At 36.6% G+C, this 22837-nt stretch overlaps 1 protein-coding gene across 5 annotated transcripts in view; it reads right to left on the reverse strand.

Moving 5' to 3' along the window:
* Positions 1-22837, reverse strand: part of SYNJ1 (synaptojanin 1) — a 106215-nt gene that overhangs the window by 12016 nt on the left and 71362 nt on the right. For 2 of the 5 annotated variants that reach the window (XM_021717763.1, XM_008068457.2), the window contains exons 16-27: positions 19053-19193; positions 18584-18776; positions 18194-18352; positions 16541-16697; positions 15842-15959; positions 15529-15744; positions 12013-12091; positions 9243-9405; positions 5451-5660; positions 4206-4349; positions 3552-3590; positions 1218-1265 (exon numbers count right to left, since the gene is read on the reverse strand). In XM_021717763.1, coding sequence (XP_021573438.1) covers positions 1218-1265; positions 3552-3590; positions 4206-4349; positions 5451-5660; positions 9243-9405; positions 12013-12091; positions 15529-15744; positions 15842-15959; positions 16541-16697; positions 18194-18352; positions 18584-18776; positions 19053-19193 — 1667 coding nt within the window. The remainder of the gene's footprint in view (positions 1-1217; positions 1266-3551; positions 3591-4205; positions 4350-5450; positions 5661-9242; positions 9406-12012; positions 12092-15528; positions 15745-15841; positions 15960-16540; positions 16698-18193; positions 18353-18583; positions 18777-19052; positions 19194-22837) is intronic. The other 3 variants (XM_021717766.1, XM_021717765.1, XM_021717764.1) reach the window with 2 other exon arrangements.

Consider the following 22837-nt stretch of genomic DNA (forward strand, 5'->3'; position numbering starts at 1 on the left):
TCATAAGTAAAAAATAAAGCAACATTGCATAACATAAGTTGGCTGTTCAGCTTCATTACCAGCAAAAATGGGGACATGAGATGGTAACAAAACAAAGTACTTTGTTTTGGATAATAATGAAGGGAATTATCAGTCCTAAATGAAATACTCAAAAGGAAAGAAAAACTAGAATATTTAGACCTTTATGGGAGATGAGTGTAGCTCTTAGTGTGACACCTCACTCATGGGACCACTTTTAAGGTGACGTTCCCCACAGAGCTCTCTCCCATGAAGCTTGAAAACATACAGTGTGAGTGGTCACAAGATGTGGCACTGCTGCTTTTCAGAGCCTGGCAGACAAATGGCTCCTGAGCAACAGATAGAACTGCATTTGTCAAGCTACACAAGAGGCCCTAATAGTGTTGTTTTAGGACTTCATGTTGTGGATATCACTGTGGATAAAGTCATCTGGGATGAGATCTTTTGGATTTCTATAACAAAACCCTATGATTATGACAGAAGACGGTATATCTTATCACCAAATATCTGCCTTACAGAAGACAGTGTTAAAATATGGTTCAAACTCATTAAAATGGCATCTGAAGGATAAAATGAAATAAATTACTCTGGGTCCAAAAGGAGCAGGGCAGCATCTGGACTGTCAGGACTATCAAGGGCAGCATCTTAGATTTATTCTCCTTCTTGAAAAGTGCAATTGGTCTATAAAATACATCAGTCCTTTAGTAACTATAATCTTAACAAATGACTTCTAGTCTTAATGGTCTTTTAAACAAAACTAGCTCAGTACCAATATACATAAAAACAGCTCTGTTATCTGAAATCACTCACAAAATACTATATTCTTGTATCTGAATTAATAGAGTTTAATTTTTAAAACTTCAAATTAGTAAAGCATATTTTTCTAAATTTTTGTCTTATTCTGAAAAGAATTTTGAAGGCAGCCTTCTTTAACAATAATTGTATAACCTAAATATATATAAAATATGTATGTATGAAACAGAGTACAAACAACATAAGAATCTAGGGGAAATTAAATGACTATCCATTAGAAACTATACACGGCATAGAATGAAGAGAAAAATACAAGGTATACAAGGGGAGAAGTTTACAGCTGGACTAAAGAAGGATTTAGGATGCTTTTAAATACTGGGGGGAGGTGTATTGACATTGAGAAACAAAATGAGAGAACCATTTCTAGAATGCAAAAGTCTTGTTACCTTCCATCTCTCTCCTAGCTACCCCAGGACTGGGAGGGGCTCCAATACCTTTTTAGAGAAAGAACAGAAGCTATATATTGTTCAGGGCCCATAGCACCGAATGAAAGGCAGGTACACAAGACAATTTCTGCATTAAATTTACTTTTGCAAATATGTTCTTTTACTTCTTTAAATTTTTTCAAAGATATAGTACAAACCAAAGTGACTTTAGATGACTAGCCCAAACCTGAGTCCTCCCTTGACTCAAACAAAAGAGCAGAAACAGGATGACAATTTTAAAAAATATATGAGATAACTAGCAGTAGGGAATTTTTTTTCCAGCTTTATTGCGATATTTTAAAAATTTATGAGTTTTTAAATATTTTACTTTTAAAATGTGGGTACAATTCTGAATTAGGTATGCAAGTGGACATTGTACAGGTAAAGTTTGAGCCTCCCTTTGGTCTCCACTTTGTCTGGTTTGAAATCAGGTACTCTTATTAATGTTCAAACCCCCACCTGGCAGTATCCTGTTACTGCCAATCTCTTTCTTAAAGTATATGGTAAAAGTTCAGGGTCCACTTATGAGTAAGAGCATATGGTATTCTGTTCTTTGTTTCTGTGATAGATCACTGAGTATTATAGAGAGAATTTTAAAATATATTTAATGAAGACCTTTGCTTTATAATCATCTCATATCTTTTTTCATATACAGAGCAAATAACTCCAATATTTGGCAGTCAAAAGAAAAAAAATATACGAAGTTTCAATTTCATTTAAAATTTCTGTGAGACTATATAAGTCCACTAGAAGTTAATTTTTGAAGCTTTTAAAAATAATTCTGAGAGTATTCTAATGACTTTTCCCAAGCTTAGTGCCATAAAAGAATTACTGATTATAGAATAAAATAAAATATGTCACAAACACTGCCTGCAAAAGAACTATGAAAAGAAGCAATTAAAAACAAATTAAAACAGAATTCTAAGTAAGCCAATGGGTTGCTAATATAACTTTTTCCAAATTCATTTTAAAATTTGTTTTCTACAGATTATTTTCCTAATTAAGGCAGAAGATAAAAATTATGAAAATATAAATAAAAGCAGGAACCTGAAATGGGAAAAATTAATGATTTTTGTAGGTTAATGGAAAAATTATTACCTAGCAGTATTTTGCAGAAGTTATAATGCTGAAATAATTTAGCCATCCTTATTATAAAAAGTCATTAAAATTTACACACAGGAAAAGTCTATAATAAGACCTCAATTGGTTAGCAATGTCATTAGGCAGTTAGAATAGAAAAAGACCAAGCACACATGTACAATGGACCTTAATAATATTAAAACCAGATTTGCAAAGCTCTTCTGAGGAACTGTGAAAACCTACCTCAAGACTTTCTTGAGAATTAGATTAAATAAATTTGTCAACTCCAACTGAGATCTGAGTTTTCACGTAAGCCAAATAAACTACATGTTTTACACTGCATAAAAGTTTCCTTATTGAAAGTGAGAAAATAAGCTGGGCTTGGTGGCTCAGCCTGTAATCCCGCGCTTTGGGAGGCTGAGATGAGTGGACTGCCTGAGCCCGCGGGCTCGAGACCTGCCTGGGCAACTTGGCGAGACCGCATCTCTACAATAAATTTAAAAAAAAATTAGCCGGGCATGGTAGTGCCTGCCTGTAGTTCCAACTACTTGGAAGGCTGAGGCAGAAGGATCACCGGAGCCCAGCAGATCGAGGTTGCAGTGGCCAGGAGCATGCCACTGCACTCCAGTCTGGGCGACAGAGTGAGATTCCAACTCAAAAAAAAAAAAAAGAAAGAGAGAAGATAATATAGTTCTTATATAAACAAATGAGTTTTATGACAAGTTAAATAAATGCAAAATGAAAAATATATTTCAGATAATTATTATAATTTTAAATTGCATTCCTAGGAAACTTTGCTAATCCACAAGCTTTTCCAAGGTCCTATAGCATCACTAATCAAATACTTGGGAAATGTTCTGTATTCACTATACTTGAATCCCTTTTGAAATTTTTGGAACTTTTGAGAATTAAATCTTTGTAGCCAAATAGAGTATGTTTATCAAAAAAATGATATTAGGTCTAAAGAGTAGTTTGACTGTATTTACCTGGGAAATGCCAGTCCTCATTAGTTCTATTCACAAATAAAACTAACCTCTAATCTATTACTCAATGAGAGTGTAATAGAAGTTTGGAGCTATTTTTAACTTGGAGTATGAATGTCATTTATTTTGACTTTTATCAAAGCAAACCTAAAATGTCTTTCAGTTGTAGAGCTCAAACTCCAAAACATTAATGAACCAAGATTCATACATGATAACAAATGTAAATATTTACCTCCAAATTCTTTTCTAGCAGGTGCAGGACTCCTAGCCCCTTATAGTTCATAAGAAAATATGCAGCAGAAAGGAAACGACATTAAATAAAAAATTGAAATGCCAATGATTGACTATACTATTCATGATGTCATATATCATGTAGGAATTACATATTAGTATCTAGGTACTATAAAAAGGCTATTATTCAATGCATATACTTATAATAATTGAAGTAACAACACTACATTCAATAAAAAAGAACATTTCAAAACATCAAACTCTATATTAATACGTATGCTCTCCAGTTTTAGTTATACACTTTACAGAAATTAGTAAATTTTAATGATTTTATGTTATAACTCCAGAAATGAGAATTGTGAAGAAAAATTAAACCTAGTTTTACCTATGAATAGTTTACATGTATAAAATTAGCAAAAACAAAACAAACATCTCTGGCATGCTGTTGAGAAGGCAGCTATGAAAACACATTAGAGAAAACTACTTGAGAACCACTTTCTGTCAAGAATACCACGATCTTTAGAGAAAAGCTGAAGCAGCAGCAATAATGACAGAAAAACAATAACATCTAGAAGTTAGGGACTGGAAAACATTTCTTAATAGAGTGGAGGGGAATTTTATATCTAGCAGCAATGGAAATAAAACGGTCCGTCACCTGAAGGTGGAGGAGGTCTCTGCGGGGGGGCAGGACGCGTGGGAGGAGCAACTGGGCGGGGCGGAGGCGGCCGCTTGGGCTCCAAAGGCTGGGCAGGGTCTTTCTGCTGCAGTGGTGTTGCTGGCTGCGTGTCAATAGGAGAACCTGAAAAAGCACAATGGGTAAGATCAGGCTTCAAGTGGCTGTTGGTAGAAAGAAATGACACTTCATATGAATGTGTAGTAAAATTCTGTTTTCCTAAATTTAAACTTTGTACTACAGTGTACACAGTGCCATATTTTCAGTGCCTATGAATAACAAAGGCAGTCTACCACTGAACTACCCTCTGTTACTAGGGCAGTGATAATACTACCTCTATACTGACTTCTTACCTAGGCCCTATGTGCTGAAAGCTGATTTAAAGTGGCCCTATCAAGACAGCTCAGAGTATTAAGTCATTTGCAGTCTGCTGGTCAGCAGAGACAATAAAAAGAAAAGCCCAAATAGTTATGGATTCTTACCTTAACAACAACAACCAAAAGCTATCTATGATAAGATATGGACAAACCTAGCCACACAGAAAAAGTTTTAAGAACAATTTTCATTCAGTGACAGTGATGATGAGTTTCCAGTCCATTGAGGGCTTATTATCTACACAGTTTCCTTTATTTATTTTTTTTTTTTGAGTTGGAGTCTCACTCCGTCACCCAGACTAGAGTGTAGTGGCATGCTCACTGCCACCCCAGCGTTGACCGGTTGGGCTCCAGCGATCCTTCCACCTTAGCCTTCCAAGTAGCTGGAACTACAGGCACATGCTACTATGCCTGGCTAATTTTTAAATTTATTGTAGAGTGGTAGCACACGCCTGTAATTCCAGCTACTCGGAAGGCTGAGGTGGAAGGATCGCCGGAGCCCAGCAGGCCGAGGCTGCGGTGGCTGGGAGTGGCCACTGCACTCCAGTCTGGGCGACAGAGTGAGACTCCAACTCAAAAAATAAAAAATAAAAAATTTATTGTAGAGACGAGGTCCCATCATGTTGCCCAGGTTGGTCTCGGACTGCAGCTCAGGTAATCCTCTCACCTTGGCCTCCCAAAGTGCTGGGATTACAGGTTTGAGCCAGCACACCCTGCTCATTGTCCTCTTTTGATGCAGAGAAAACAGGGTACACTTTAGCACGTGGGTATGAAGGTTAAACAACAATGGCTTTCCAAAATCAAGCACATCAGCTAGAGGAAGTCATATAAAACTTTCAAACAAAATACACACTTTGTGCACTCGGAGGCCCAGGAGTTCTGGACGGTGCTCGGCTTGGTCTGATGGGAAGGGAAGGTACAGGACCCTCTGATATAGTAGGTGACTGGCAGGGACTGGTCCGGGGTGAAGAGCTTGGGGAAGTGCCAAGGCCAGAACTTGAAGATGGCTGAAGATGTTGAGGAAGAAGCTCCTCCACTTCAGCACTGTAGTCGTCAACATCGCCTAAGGAAAAGCAAGGTTATCAGAGACACCATCATTTTAACTTGCTCCAAGATTTTTTTTCACCTTAGATTTTAAAGGGTTAACATATGCAATAAACATATTAACATTATAACATTGCAGACATACATAAATTAGGCATGTAGGCATGTATAAAACTAGAATTAGTACAAATGCTCTTTCAGAAAATGTAAAAATATTATCTCAGAGCAACAGGATGCTGGGTGACTCAACAGGCTTCTAGTATTCCATTGAGCAGTTATCTCAGTTTGGGTTAACTCAAAAGTTTCCTTTTGCGCTCTCCCTCCAAACCTGCCTGCTGTACCCTGTGGAACTGCCCCACTGTCCCAACCAATCCAGGTCCAGCCTTAGAGTTATCAAGCTCTTAGGCAGCCACACACCTTCCCCAGAAGTCTCTTCCTTGGCACCCCTAGCCCATAAAGACCCTCTTTGTTTTAACTGAACACTGATTCTCCCTTGAGGTTTCCTCATCCCCACTTGTGGCAGCATTGGAAAGTGGGATCAAGCTGGGCTCGGTGACTCAGCCTGTAATCCTAGCACTTTGGGAGGCTGAGGTGAGTGGATTGCCTGAGCCTGCGGGTTCAAGACCTGCCTGGGCAACTTGGTGAGACCCCCATCTCTGCAATAAATCAAAAAATTAGCCGGGCGTGGCAGCACATGCCTGTAGTTCCAGCTACCTGGAAGGCTGAGGCGGAAGGATCGCCGGAGCCCAGTGGGTCGAGGCTGCGGTGGCTGGGAGTGGCCACAGCACAGCACTCCAGTGTGGGTGACAGAGTGAGACTCCAACTCAAAAAAAAAAAAGAAAGTGGAATCAGGATGACCCTTGCAACCTAATTCCAATTTCAGAAAATTCACCTTCCAACCCTGAACAAAAAGTCCTATTGCTTTGAGGCTATGTCATCAGGAATTTATGTAACACCCTCTACCCCAACTTGTTATAGTAATCTCCAACCTCCATTATTCAGTCATTTGAACTCATTCATTGAGGACTAAGCAGAGAGCAAGAATGAATAGTAAGTGGGGTCCTACCATCTTTCCAAGTGACATCAAAGTCCATGTGGACAACCCATCCAACAACCTAAATGGGTCTTATACCCTTACTGACACTCACCTCTCCTCCTAACACAGGTACCTCGCCCTTCAGAACTGTACTCCTCTGAAATAATAAACTCAAATGCTTCAGTCTGATCACTGCCTCCTAGCCTTCCAGTTCTCTCCCTCAGTTACTCTTTCTTTTTTTGGCTTCATCAGAATCCAGGGCTTAATCCCTCTAATTTTTTTTTTGAGTTGGAGTCTCACTCCGTTGCCCGGGCTGGAGTGTAGTGGCATGCTCACTGCCACCCCAGCGATTCTGCTTTCTTCTGTATCCAACTTCAGATTCTACAGTCCTTCACCTCAAACACCCCTCTACTTCACTCTTCTTCCATAGTACCTGTTTGATGAAACCCCACCCCAGCACCAATTCCTCCCTGTAATCCTTCTGTGGCTACACTAGGGTTGCTGAGTGCTGCTGCTAAAAAGAACCACCCAGACCTGGTGACTACATTCATGTTCAGTGTGTGGCTTTCAGCCTCTTCTTGGCTTCCAGAGCTGCCTGGCAATTCCATGAGTTCTTGGTTGGTTCTCCCCTTCACTCCTCCTCAGGAACTTTGTCTGGGAGCTCCGCAACTCTTCTCAAACAGTGGATTGCCCCACTCCTGAGGCTAACTTCAACACTTATACTTCACAGAGGAAAAAAATAGTCATAAGATGGGAGCTCCTCTTCAATGACCTGCCTTCAAGTTGGAGTCCCATCACATGGTTGACGCTCAGGAGTTTGCAGACGGAATGAATTGGTCCTACCCACCCGTTTTCTCAGTGATCTTGCTCTAGTTCTGCCCTGCTCTTCAGTATCAGCCCTTTCCCCTCTACCAGTGCTTTCCCAACAGCACTAAGTGTTCTCAAGCCACCCCCATTTAAAAACAATCATCCCTGGATCCCCAATCTCCCTGAAGCAAATGCCCTCTTCTCTTTTTTCCCCCAATCTTAGCCAAACTTCCTTAAAGAATTGTCTGCAGACATTCTCCATTTCTTCGCCTTCCATCCATATCAATTTATCACCATCTGGCTTCATCATGCCACAAAAATTGATCTCATGCATGTCACCAACAGTTTCTCTTCCTGTTATTGAATCAGAAGGACAAATTTCTGTCCTCATTTCTAACCATCTCTTTGTGGTACAAGACACCACTGACTACTCCCTCTCCTTATTCTTTCTTTTCCTGATTTTTTAAACAACAACAATTTTTTGACTTTGACATTTCTAGATGTTTCTTTTCATTTTCCTTTTATGGGCAGGCTTCTTCTATCTTTAAACTCTGTTGTTTCTGCATAGTCGGTTCTAGAACTCTGTGTTTCTCCATATTCAGTTTAGTTTCTCCTGACTTTACATAATCCTACTGGTAAAATTAATGAATGCCCATGGCTTTCCTGGAAAATATAGCTGCCTGGCAAGTCCAGAGCTCTTTCCTGAGCACCAGACCCACATACCCAAGAGCTGACAGCAATCACACTGACTCCACAAATATCTCAAATTCAACATGTTCAAAACCAATTCATCTTCCATCCCACACCTACTCTTCACCCTGCATGTTTTTTTCTTCATTTACTCCCTCACACACATACTTGCATAATTTAGATCCTTTCTCTCCCTTAGGCCTGTGCATATAGGTGCTTCCTGGATCATACCTTTCTAATCCAATTATTCCTTGGTCTTCAGATTCTCAACATGAATTTTAATTCCTCTAGGAAACCTTGTCCAATCTCCCAAATACAGGTTAGGCAACTTCCCATGAGCTACCACAGCACTGTTCATCATTGCATTTATGTCACTTTATTATAATTGCCTGTTTATTATGTACAATACCCAATAAGCTGTGAGCTTTGGGGAGTGGGAGCCAAGGACCACAGCTGTTGAATTTCCAGCACCTAGCATCTAGCATCTAACATAAACACGTGTGAACTAAGTAAACAAATGAACAGAGAATGTGAAAACTGGAGACAATCTGTAAGACGTTTAACTCAAATGTGATTTCTAGCTATACAGGGTATCACCATATGATATATTATCATTTTAAAAACTAAGGTATGCATTGTATGAAAATTATGCTAGTATAATAGACCAGAGAGCATTAGAAAACAAATGCATTTTTAATCATGTTTAAGAAAATTATTAATATCCATATAACCTGCTGAAAATTCTCAACTTTAAATAATCACATCTATATTGATGGGTTCAGTTTCAAATGTGTGGTATATGTTCCTAGCCACTTTGAATCTTAAATATCAGTTTGGGCTCTTATCACACAAGAATATAAACTAACATCTGTAAAGGTCTTAATATTTGAATGGCAGAATAGCACACATACTTAAAGTCTAAGTATAAGCAAAATAAACATAACATGATATACAATAAATTCTAATTAACCATACTATGTGTGTACCAAGAAGAAGAAAGAACATGGGCATTAAGATAGGAAGAAAACTTATCTAGAACTGCAGAAGTACATGTGTTCAGTAACAAACCTTCCATATCAAAATCTGCCGTGACCTCTGCATCTTCGCCAAGCAGGGTAGAGCTTGTTGATGATGGCAACGCAATGCTAATTTTCTCTAAACTCATTTCTTCTTCCAAATTTTTGATCCAGTCTGGACTTTTTAAAGTAATAGTTACAGTTCGATTCAATAACTGAATAAAAGATATAAGATAAAATCCATTAATATGAAAATGGAACTACTTAGGAATAAAGAGACTTATACTATGCAAAGGTATAGACAGTTAACTTAGACTCAATTCAACATAATTCTTTCACATATACTAAACTTTTAACAAGTTTAAAGATTGTTCCCAATTCTCCCTTGAATATCCTGTGGTGCTAAATTAAGGTCTTCTTTTCTAGGCTGCTCACAAATTCACATTTCCTTTGCTACAGCTAGTATGTTTTCCTGGTTACATGTACATTAACTGACAACTTTGCTACATAATTTTATACTTCCTTTAATATTGACCCACAGATTAAATAATTGTTTCTACGTGAAACAACTACAAAAGAGATAGTAGAAAATCTTTAAGATAAATGTCCTGCTCATTTGATCTTTCCTAATTTGGTATATGGTCCTGAGAGCTGCTACATGCAAACCTACACAGCTTTAGCATTTCAAATGCCAGAAAAACATTGAGAAAATTGAAGACATTTCAAAAATTCTTTAAGAATAACTAATTACTCTAAAAATAAATAACTGCTACCCGTGAAACTGCCACTCTACCTTTCCTATAAAATTGAGCAACTTTTAGACTATAGTATAACCTAAAACAATCAACACGTCATAATCAAGTTATACTTGTCAATGTATTAAAAAAAATATTTAAAAAAATCTGCCAATAACTGCAAAACCCCTGAGCAGAGATAAATAGATTGTATACTAGAAGGAAGTTCTCACTTAAAACCTATATACATATAACAAACTTGCTTTCTAAATCGTAAGCTCTCTCCCACATAGTTTCAACTTCCTTTGGAGAGTTTCCTGACATGAACAAGATGTTAACATTTTTGGTATTTGCAAATGAACTATATAGCTGTGACAATATGCTGTGCTGAAAGTTGGCACCTTTGTGGGTACAGGCCTTCCTTTGCTCAAAGTGTTGCTGAATTTGAATTCCTTGAAGGCTGGCCTGAATGGCATGGCTGTCTTTTAATAGTAATTTAGCATTCACTCAGAGCTTTGAAGTCAGAGTCCAAATAACTCATAATCCTTTATTTGTTTATTAGATCTGAGTATTAAAAGCAATTCAATTTCAGAACTTGACAATATGCTTCACGGGTCATAAATTACTTTTTAAAGTCAACAAAAGTCTTTTATGTTCACCAAAGAATTCTAACAAGCATTCTTGAATTACTATCCCCATAAAGGCCATCTGAGATATAATTCCTTAGGACTATCCACTTGGTAGAGATAAAGGTCATATGAAAAGGAAGAAATTTAGATAACAGAAAATACTCAAAAAGGTACACAGAGTTTCCCTGGAATGTTGGCTTTAATAATTAAACATTATAATTCAGGTATCTACTTACTAGTAGGAGCTTGGTTACATACATTTATTTTTATCCACATAGTGAAATGTATGTAGTCATTGAAAATTATGTATCTTTATGATAATAAAAAAAATCAAATCAAATAAAAAGAAAATTACGTATCTGTTTACACGGAAAGATGTCCAAGATATAGTCTCAAGTAAAGATGTAGTGAAAAAAACAGCATTTATAACATGGTCTCATTTGTATATGCATGTATGTATGCATATGCTATCCATTTGTGTTAATATGTGTATATATATAATCCCATTTCTATTAATATGTATTTGCATATATGAAGGTTAAGAGAAATTATTTCATAACGGTAGGATTATGAGTAGTCCTTATTTTTTTAAATTTCTGTATTTCCTGATACATAATTTTGCATGAGCATATTAGTATTACATTCAGGAAAATGAACAAAACCCTACAAAACCTATTTCAAAAGCAATGTATGCACAGAAATCTTTTATACAAAGAAGTAATGTGACAAAAGACGAAGCTCAGGAAAACCCTTATGGAGTTGTCCACTGTTGGAGAAATTAGGCTGGGATTATAGCCCATCCTGTCTACTGACTATATACTTTGAAATTTAGAATTTTTCTTAAAAAATTCAGAAAATGATACAGCATTTCATAAAACTATTCCAGGCCACTGATGTAAATTTCCCCCATCAATGACATTTCAAATCATAAGTTAGGAATATCTCAATTAATTAACAATTTCTAAAATGCCTCAATGGAATGAATTTGTTATCTATGGGAATTGTTTTAGTTATATTTGAAAAAGAAAACTGGGTATCATGATCCAAGCCAGTAAAATAAATTCCGAATACTGAGCATTTTCCTCCCTTGTTTTCTTACAAATAAAGTTTTTTCTTCATTTAATAGGATATTTCCTACTATACAGAGGAACCAGAATATCTATCCTCAATTAAAAATTTAAAACTTTTTACATTATAAAATATAATCAGAGAAATCAAATTAGGTGATAAACGTATTTTTTTAGTCTATATTAATGGTTAACATCTCTAGGAAGGACCAAAATAACCCCAGACTAGTCATAAATCTAGTCTAAATAAAAAATTTTAAATAATTCCTCAAACACACCATAAAGCCTTTCCCCCTCCCATTTAATAATTTTGCTACATGTCTATAAAAATATTGTATAATCTTCCAACACTTAATTTCAGAATGGTTTGGAATCAACAACTGCTACCTTACCTCTTTACCATTTAGGTTCAGAACATTCAAGGCAGAGCTTCCCTCCAAAAATGTAACCCACATTTTATCTTCTACAAATCTTTAAGAAAAGAGAAAAACAATTTTAAAAAACCATAATACTTTAGACATTACCAGCCCAATGACTACACCCATAATTACTGATTAACAAGGGCCTAGCCAGGCTGGGTGGCTCAGCCAGTAATCCCGCGCTTGGGAGGCTGAGGTGAGTGGATTGCCTGAGCCCGCAGGTTTGAGACCCGCCTGGGCAACTTGGCGAGACCTCATCTCTACAATAAATAAAAAAATTAGCCGGGTGTGGTAGCGCGCGCCTGGAATTCCAGCTACTTGGAAGGCTGGGGCAGAAGGATGGCCGGAGTCCAGCAGGTCGAGGCTACAGTGGCCGGGAGTGGCCACCGGACTCCATTCTGGGTGACAGAGTGAGACTCCAACTCAAAAAAAAAAACCAAAAACAAAGGCCTGCAGAAGGGAGAGCAGTAGGGCTAGTGGTGCCCTGGAGAAGGCACTCTTCCCCCGAAGACACTCAAATCTCAATTTCTTTCAAATGCTATGCTAATAGAACAGCCAGAAGAAGTGAGTTTATCTCACATCTTTAAAATAAAAAACAAGGGTGGGCAGGAAGTGGGTTTGTGACCTCCATTTGTGATCCCTCCTAATACAGTCCAATCCTTCATTTCATTGACAAGGGGACTTGTTCAAAGTGACGGCAAGGAGAATCAAGGAGAATAAGTTACAAAGCTAGGATCCAAGTCTCCTGACCCAAGAGTCTAGTACCACGTATTTTTACTAACTTAATGACTTCCCTGAAAAAATTTTCTTTGACCAAAAAAGATGACAGAGTTGTCAGTGAAAAAAACAAAACAAAACTGGACTGGCCCCAAGGAGCTTTAGGTTGTGGTCCTTGTTTTTAGAGTGACAAATATTTACTCTCTTGGGACTACAATAGCCTTTACTATGATTCTAAGTTTAATACATATTAATGAAATATAATTGTTAATAATTAATATATAATAGTAATATAACTACTTTTGAAATGAAAAAGCCCTCAAAAAAACTAAAAAAGGATATCAGAACAAGTTCTGAAGAGGATGGTCACTGGTATGTAATAAGGTTATCACGCAAAAAAGAACAAATTATGATGTTTTTAGACTTATTTTCAGAAACAATTTTGCAAGTTGAACTACTCTTAATTGGATAAAACTCAGAAATCTCTACAGAATTTTCAGAGATGAGAGGAAAATGTACATACATTCTCTCTCTTAAACTAAAATTCAAAAGTATGAATTATGGATATTAAGAAGAAAGGCCAAAAACAAAAGTCTGTACAAGTACTACACCTTGTTAAAAACAACGGGCCTGAAACAGATTTCTACAACCACACAAACATGACCAAAGTAACTGACTCAATATCTTTGAAATGAAGTTTTGAAGCTATAGGATGCTATCATTTGAAATACACAGAGACATCATTCTTACCTACCTACCATGAAGGTATGTTTTTCAATTTGTTGGCAATGGAGAATATCCACCCTCTAAAGGTTATAATCAACACTGCAGGATTGTATTTATACTGCACAAGTCCCGCCCCCCCCAAACCCAAATACTATTTGTTCTTTGATAGTGGTATCAAGTATTTTTGGTCCTGAGGCAAGACTAATCCTAATCTCTTGGTACTTAGCCTTAATTAGCAATGTGTCCCTTATACATTTCTGACTTTAACAAAGAATTCTGGTTCTTATGTCCATTGATTTATGTAGGTCCTTTTGGAAGCTGTATTTTCTTCCTGCTTTCACTTACTAGGGAACAAGCTTCTAGACTTTTCCTTTGACTGATTTAAGTATCTATATGCATCTAAATTTATTTCATCTGCATTTCTATGGAAACTTTTATTTAAAAATAAAGGGGTTTACAGAATTCAGTCACTCCTTATTGGCTATCTTAGTCTAGACTGAAAGGTAATCAATCAGTTTCGTCTCACTACTTGCAGTAATCTCCTTGTTGACTTTCAATGTCTGCTTTTTCTTTTCCAACTTGTTTGTTTTGGGATGTAACAAACCTGAATATTTCAAGTTAGAGACTTGCCATGGTTTTTTAATAGTAGAGTAATGCCTTATTTTCTTACCAGTACTTTTACTCATGATGACGAACATTTGGGGGAATGCTTTTTGCTCCAATATAACACCAAGTTCTTTAGAGACTGGGTTATAAAGACAGGTCCCTTTCCTGTATCAGACTCTTTCATCCCTTATACAGTTTAGGGTCTTTCTAGCTCAGTGTTATTATTTTACATTTGCTCATAAAGACATTTATCTGCTACTTCCGCTGCCCACTCACACAGTCCACAAGATGTTTCTGGTGGTTTGGCATTTCTGTACTTGGCAAAGCTTACTGTCATCTGTAAACTTAGAGATGTCACTATGTACTTCCTAGACCCTTAAGATTTTGGAAATTTTTTGTTTTATTTCATTTTAAAGCTTTGGGGTAGATTTGTGTCAAAAGATCTGAGGGAAGTCTAAATACAATTTCTTCTCCATTTACTCATTTAGCCTCTGAAAAGACTTGAGGTGTCTTACATATGACTTTCACTCTACAGAAGCCAAACCATCTTAATTCTATGGACTCTGCTGTTTAGGATCTGGGGAAGCCATGTGCACATGGTGATCTTCCCAACTATGTTACAAGCAGAAGTTGTGTCTTCAATTTCTCCTCTGCTCTTCTACAGCACATAGTATAGAGATCTACTCAACAAATATCTAAAAAACATTCCTAAATAAGCAAATCAACAGCACTGAAAAGAATTTAATCGTACCTCTTTCCCTACGCAATTCAAACACACACACACACACCCCATTCAGTCTCTCAGAATTTCTGGGTATACTTGGAAGAGAACATTCTGAAAACAAAGGAAGAAGCATCTGGTCCTGCAAAAGCCAGATGGTTAAGTCGGTGAGTGAAACCAAGGCACCAGGCACCATCCCAAGTGGCCTCCATTCTCTCTACCTAAAAAAAATTTTTTTAAAATAAATTCTTCCAAAATGTTATCGTCATACATTCAAAAAAACAAGTTTTAATGAGTCAGATTGATGTAAGAAACAAAGATGGGAATGGATGACTCCTGGCTACTCATCACATCTCCTTTCTCCTAAGAAATTAAACATCCTTACTTAAACATACTTAAAATGAACTAAGACAATTTTTTAAATGAAGGACAGAAAAGTTATTTTACTCTTATCTTTCCTTTAAAAAATAAAATACTAATCACAGCTTCCTTTTTTATATTTGTTTTCAATTGTTCATATAAAGTTTCACCATTCCTTTAAGCTTTCTAAGTAGAGAATTCAGTTTCAAAACCTATTGAATAATATCTACAGCATGATTTTTTAGTTTGGAAATAGAAATATTCATATACTCTTCAAACACGAAATAAGGTGATTTCTAATACAGTAACAATTGTTTATGAATCATGAACTGCTGTTGGATAATAAATATATTACTCACCTTATAAGTATAACCTCACCAAAATTTGCAAACTGTTGCAGAAGTTCATCAATCAAAGCATCATCAAAAAAATTATTTTCTGGTAAAGAACTTTTGATTGAGACCAACACTGTACCATCTGGTGGACCCTGAACTGCAATTACTTCTTTATAAATGTTTTGCCTCTCTTCAGCTTCAACTTCAAATATATCTATATCAATCAGGGCAACGACAGGCCTTAAGGCATAAAGAAAGATAGATTTTAGAAAGTTTTTAAAAGGATATATTTCAAACAAATTTCAAGCATCATTAGAAATATTGAGATTGCTTAAACCTATGGTCAGAAGTCTTCAGCTCAGCTCTTCCATAGTGCAGCAAAGTGCCAGGAGTCCATGTGTAGAGGATTTTGCTTTCATCTTGAAAACTAGCATTTAGAAGATCTAAATCTTCAGCTGCAGTTGGAATAAAAGAAAACACAAGAGAAGCTATATGAGCATGACAGATCATGTGCAACAAAAAGATTATCTCCTTCCTTTCATGAGCTTCAATAGTCTGAGGCAGGAATGCCAAATACACTTGTTACAAGGTAGGAAGTCTAGGTATCTTTAAATTAGAAAGGTTTTTCGTAAAGTTATTTTATTCTTTACTTAGTAAAAATTAAGATGTGGCTTTACTTCAAAGATTACTTAAAGGCCTATGCTAAATAGTGTTCCACAAATAATCCAACAGACAAGTCAAAGTTCAAAAGATATGCAAACCACTATAGTTATTGAAGTTAAAACCTGAATGGGTGTTCAGCTGAAAATTTCACAGAAATGTTTCCTTGTTTCTCTTTATATGAAAGCATATGAAAAATTTAAATAATTATAAATAGACCTGAGTTTTTAAAAATCTGTCTTATATTTAAATTTTATTCAACTCAAAGTAGCTTGTTATAAAAAACAGCTCTCCTCCTATTTGATATTTATATCATTCCCTTTTTCCTCATAAAATTTGCATTAATTCATTGAAATAAAGAAGTCCATTTCCCAACCTGATCTATCAAAAGGCCATTTCCTTCTTCTCCAGAGGACACGGTCTGTCCATGCAGGGGTACGACACTTCTCACTGGTGTCATAGTCATCAGAAAACAAATCATATTTATATGTTGGAGCAAAAGTTACTTTTCCCTCTAAAAATCCTCTAAAAATCTAAAACAAAAATATAAAAACAAGTTATTCCAAAGTGCAAAAGGTTCTGTTTTCATTCAGGCAGTCATTCATTAAATGTCTATTATGCACTGGATATGCTCAGATACAATTTGTATGTATCTGATGAACATTTTTAACTGAATGGAACAAAGTTTACGAAAAAAATAATCTAACATAGGAACTTTGCCATACCACTTGTCTGGCATTTAATTAAAAACTACAATAAGGAAATGCCCCCCAACCTTTGAGCTATATGATATATTTAGAACTATATGGGATTTTGAAATCATCTAGCCTGATATCTTATTCTCCAATGTGGATGTGAGCCTAAGAAAGTTAAAGGTGCCCAAAGTGGCAGAATTCAAGTCTGATGATTCCTAGGCACCATCCCAAGTGACCTCCATGCTCTCTACCTAAAAAGAAAAATTTTTAAATAAATTCTTCCAAAATTTTATTGTCATACATTTAAAAAAACAAGGTTCAATGAGTCAGATTGATGTAAGAAACAAAAGAAAAAAAGCACAATTACCACATGACTTAAACCCAAAAAACAGTAGCCATGAAGACTAAGACTCTAAACTACTACCAAAAAAAAATTGTATCCTTCTATTTGAAAGTGAATCTTATTGATAAATTATGTATATAATACTTCTTTTAAAAAATGTATGTGTATATATACACACACACAAACATACATTTTTTAAAGAATTTTTATTTTGAAGATGTGGAATCCAATTCAGGATTAGGTATACAAGTGGTCATCGTATAGGTAAAGTTTGGGCTTCCCTTTGGTTCCCACTTCACCTGGTTTGAGGTCAGGTACCCTTATTGATATTGTGTCCCCACCCCTCCCCTGGCAGTATCCTGCTACTGCCAATCCCTTTTTAACAGTATTATGAAAATGTATGGGTTCTGCTTATGAGTAAGAACATGTGGTACTCAGTTCTTTGTTTCTGCGTTAGATCACTAAGTATCACAGACCCTAATTTTTTTTTCTTTTTTTTTGAGTTAGGATCTTACTTTGTTGCCCAGACTGGACAGCAGTGATGACCATGGTTCACTGCAGCATTGACCTCCTGGTCTCAGGCAGTCCTTCCACTTCAGCCTCCTGAATAGCTGGGTCTATCGGCTTGTGACACTATGTCCAGATAATTTTTAAAATTATTTTGTAGAGACGAGGCCTTGCTATGTTGCCTAGGCTGGTCTCAAGCAATCCTCCCACCTTAGTCTCCCAAAGTGCTGGGATTACAGGCATGAGCCACTGCACCCAGCAGGTATATTTTCTTTCCAGGAATTATTATGGGTTTTTCTTTCCTTTTTTTTTTTTTTTTTTTTTTTTAAGGGAAGGTAATTCTATATCTGTTTACCTACAGATATATATTTAAGCATAAAGAGACTCCAAGAAATTTTTTTAAAAACACTCTGATTAGGGAAAGCATATTTCATGACCCCAAATTTCCTTCTCAATGTGAGTCTCTGCTCAAGTATGTATATACCTGTCCAGCATTTTTCTGATTGATAAGTTGATCTCCTGCTATAAGAGAATCCCAATTTTGCTGTCTTATGAGCTCTTTAACTTCTTCATTAGGAAGATCAATTCGATAGTTGAAATCACCACACCAAAATACATAGTCATGAGAAAACAGCATTCTTCCCTGGAAGCAATGAGATGAAATTTTAAATTCAAAACAATCATTATTTTAAGATGTTTTAAAACTATTTATTTGCCTCAGATATGCTTGCCTCCCTCATACCTGTTACTTTAACCCAACAGTTAATAATGCATGAAATATCTATTTAGGTGAATATTGTTGAGTTCAGAGTTTAGGGGAAGTTAAAAGTATCTTTCAAACCTTTATCATCAAGAATAAGCAGCAAGTGCTTACCATAGGAAAACTCAATTTTCGTGCTATTTCGACAAAATCTTCATTTCTTTCTTTGACTTGTGACTGCCCTGCAGCAAAGTGACTACAGACGAAGCAAAGGCTGGTTGTATGGAAGAGTATTCGGATTGCAACTGCTCCCTTATTTCCAGTTGCACCTCCCATTCCAGTCTTCACAGTATCAACTGCAACATCCCTTTAAAACAAAGAATTCTGAATTGCAGATTTGAAATTTCAATAGTTCCATATGCATAGGAAATTAGGAATATACAAATATAGTCATATAACTGCATATCAGTTGGAGCAAACCTATGAAATAGTGCAGTGAAGCTATTCGTGACCCTTCAGTCAAAAACCCATTTTAAAACAAGAATTATGAATAAGTATTTCTCTGAAACAACAAACATTCTAAGCCTTATTCTTGTTAGTTAATGGTAGGAAGTAGCCTTAGCAGAGTGCTCTGTTTACTGACCTGATAAAAGGAGCATGCTGTGGTCTGATAAAAACGAACAGACAGACGCCCACCAACTGTTCAGAAGCGAGTAGCACATACTTGTTGTCTCTGGAGATTGTCTTCTGAAGTTCCACAGCCCAGAGCTTCTGATTTGTTGTGCTACCAGAAAATATTAAAAAGTGAATCTTTAAAAAGATTGACAGTAGCTTATTTTATGAGACAACTGTCAATTAAACATAACTTTACCTAATCAAATTTCATAGAACTCTGAAATCTTTATGCAGGCTATGTGTGTGTGCTTGTTTCCATTAAAAAATGAAGACCCAAAATTTGGCCAAAAAAACACCACACTTCAAAATATAATCTATTATTCCTTTACAAAGAAAATATGAGCTAATTTATTAAATGACTACTCACTAGGAGAGCAACCTAAGACTATACACTTTACTTTTTCCTTAAGTATTCATTAAAATTATAGATAAGTCATTTCTCAGTATTCATAGGGAATTGGTCCCAGAATCCCTATGAGTTCCCAAATTCACATATGCACAAGTCTCTGATATAAAATGCTGTATAGTATTTGCATATAACCTACACACACCCATGTATATACATTAAATCATCTCTAGATTACTTACAACACCTAATGCGATGTAAATGCTATGTAAATATTTGTTATATTCTATTGTGTAAAGCATAATGACAAAAAAGACTGAACATGTTCAGTACAGAGACAATTTTTTTGCCTTAATATTTTCTATCTGCAGTTGGTTGAATCCACAAATGCAGAACCCACAGATATGAACTAACTATATGTGTTTCCAGACATATTTCCCTCTTTTTTCTTATTTTCCTGAATTATAATTAATGCTTATTTAAAAAACATTATGAAAATTTTTAAACATCTACAAAAGAAATTACTGTTAAATAAACCCATATACCCATTACCCAGGTTCAACGTTACAGACATTTTGCCAATCTTTTTTCTTCTATCCTTCATCACTCCTCACCATTTTGGGGGTGGGGGGTGGGGAGTAAACCTGGAACAGTTTATAGTTTAGACAAAATCTAAGACATGTTTCACCAATAAATACTTCAGCTGTATCTCTTCTTTTTATTTTTATTTTTATTTTTTTTTTAGTTGGAGTCTCACTCTGTCACCCAGACTGGAGTGCAGTGGCCGCTGCTGGCCAGCGCAGCCACCACCTGCTGGGCTCCGGTGATCCTTCCGCCTCAGCCTTCCGAGTAGCCGGAATTATGGCATGCGCTACCACACCCGGCTAATTTTTTGATTTATCGTAGAGGTGAGGTCTCGCTGCCCAGGCGGGTCTCGAACCCGCGGACTCAGGCAATTCACTCACCTCAGCCTCCCAAAGGCGCGGGATTACAGGCTGAGCCATCGAGCCCGGCTAGCTGTATCTCTTCTTATAGTTGGTTTCTTTAAAACAGGAACCAAACAAGGTTCACATATTACATTGCATGTTGTCTCTTGAATCTCTCTTAATTTTTTATAGGCTCTCAACTTTCCCTACCGCTCTCTGTTTTAAATTTTTTTTAAGAAACTAGGTCACATGGCTGTATAATGATCAGCAGTCCAGATCTGACTGATTTGTCCTCATGTTATTTTAACCTGTCCCTCCCTAACCCTCATATTCCTTTAAACTGATTAATGTAGAAGCTTGATGAAGAAACACATTCAATGCTATTTATTTATTTTGGCAAAAATAACCTCATAGGTGGTGCTTCCTACTTACTCACAGAGGGAGGCACATCATCTCTGTGAAGTTACACCTGGTCAGGTGTTCAGATGCTAAGTCTAAGGGACATCTTATAGTTCCCTGTTACCGCTTCTAAGGATTTAGCATCAACTCATAATTACTCCTCAGATCCATCATAACATTAGGAGTTGTGATACACTGATTTTGAAATTTCAGCATTCCATAGTATTAAGTTCAAATTCTTCTAGAAAAAACTTTTATCAACTACTCAATTAGTCTAAAATATAGTTCATAGAAGAAAGGCAGGATAAATGCTTGATTCTTTCTCTTCATCTTCAGAGTGGCAAGTTTGTGCCTAAAAACCACCAAAGGAGAAAAAAAGTTTTTTGCTCATTGTTCCAGATCACACAAATGGTAAGTGATAAGTCAGAACATGAACTCACACCCATTTGTGAACTCACACCCATTTGTTTAATCTATCTAACGCTAAGCTATACTTCCTCCAAACACGGCTTCCCTACTTACCATAATCTCACCAATGTGACTTGGAGTCTAAAAGGGAAATGATGCTTTCATTTTCTTCAGCTCATTCTTCAAGTCATCCTTTCAATGAATCCTGCCCAAGCCATTCCAGTTAACACTGACAATACCTCCCTACCTCCACAGACCTGATCCCCTTTTCCTCCATTTATTTATTTTCCACTGCATTTTTCTAACATGCTTGATAACTTACTTTTCATAATTGTTGTTCATTGTCTGTCCCTTCCCACTAGAATACAAAGTCCATGAAGGCAGTAACTGTTGTCTGTTTAATTTGCCGAGGTATCTTTAGTACCTAGAGTGGTGCTCAGTAGATACTGGTTCAACAAATGAATGAATATTCACCATTTCTAAAATTTATTTATTTATTTATTTATTTTTGAGTCAGAGTCTCACTCTGTCACCCAGGCTGAGTGCAGTGGCATGCTCATGGCCACTGCGGCCTCAGCCTGCTGCGCTCAGGTGAGCCTTCCGCCTCAGCCTTCCAAGTAGCTGGAACCACAGGTATGTGCCACCACGTCCAGCTGATTTTTTGATTTATTGTAGAGACGAGGGCTTGCCATGCTGCTCAGGCTAGTCTCGAACCCGTGGGCTCAGGCAATCCTCTCACCTCTGCCTCCCAAAGTGCTGAGATTACAGGCGTGAGCCACCACGCGTGGCTTCACCATTTTATTAAAGAACAATTAGATCAACTCTATTTAGACAAACAAGGGATTAATTTGTTTGGTACTAGAAATCCTAAGAGTATGCTCTATTTTAAGACTTGAACATATACATACATATTTTCAGGAATGACAATCAAACAGCCAAATGAGTAAAATCAGATTTCTTTTTTACTTCCCTGATATGAATTGTTAATCATTTTGCCTAATAAGTTGTTATTTGCAAGACTGATGACTATACAATACTATTTCAGCCCATAATTTTCTTCTGAAATATCTTTTAAAATGTCACAAAAGATGGGTAACTGCTCAAACTTAAAAGCAAGAATACTTTGTTAAAATAAAACACTCAAACTTTAAGTTTTACTCATAAATTTGTATTTGTAATAATGCTTCAGAGCAGTTCTCAAAGTATAGTCTGAGGACATCTTTGGGAGTCCCAAAACCCACTGGGTCAAAACTATTTTCATAACACTAATACATAATTTATAATACATTCATGTATTATGAATTGTGTTTGTCTTTTACACAGTTTGCCTTTTTCACTGCATTGACTGACATTTGCACTGATGGTGCAAAAGCAACAGTGTGTAGAAGGGCTAATGCTTACACTTTCACTTGAATATAGGCACTGAAGTGTAATAGTAGTCATAATCCTCACTGGCGTGTACTTGCAAAAAAATAAAATGCCATTTCACTTAGTAATGGCCTTGGTGAAACAGTAAATATTAATTTTATCAACACTCAACCCCTAAGTCACATCTTTTTAATATACTGTATAATAAATAGAAAATACAAGCCGGGCTCGGTGGCTCAGCCTGTAATCCCGTGCCTTTGGGAGTCTGAGGTGAGTGGATTGCCTGAGCCCACAGGTTCGAGACCC

This window comes from Carlito syrichta, unplaced genomic scaffold, assembly GCF_000164805.1.
Source record: "Carlito syrichta isolate Samal-C Ts95f unplaced genomic scaffold, Tarsius_syrichta-2.0.1 Scaffold310961, whole genome shotgun sequence".
Taxonomy (NCBI): Eukaryota; Metazoa; Chordata; class Mammalia; order Primates; family Tarsiidae; genus Carlito; species Carlito syrichta.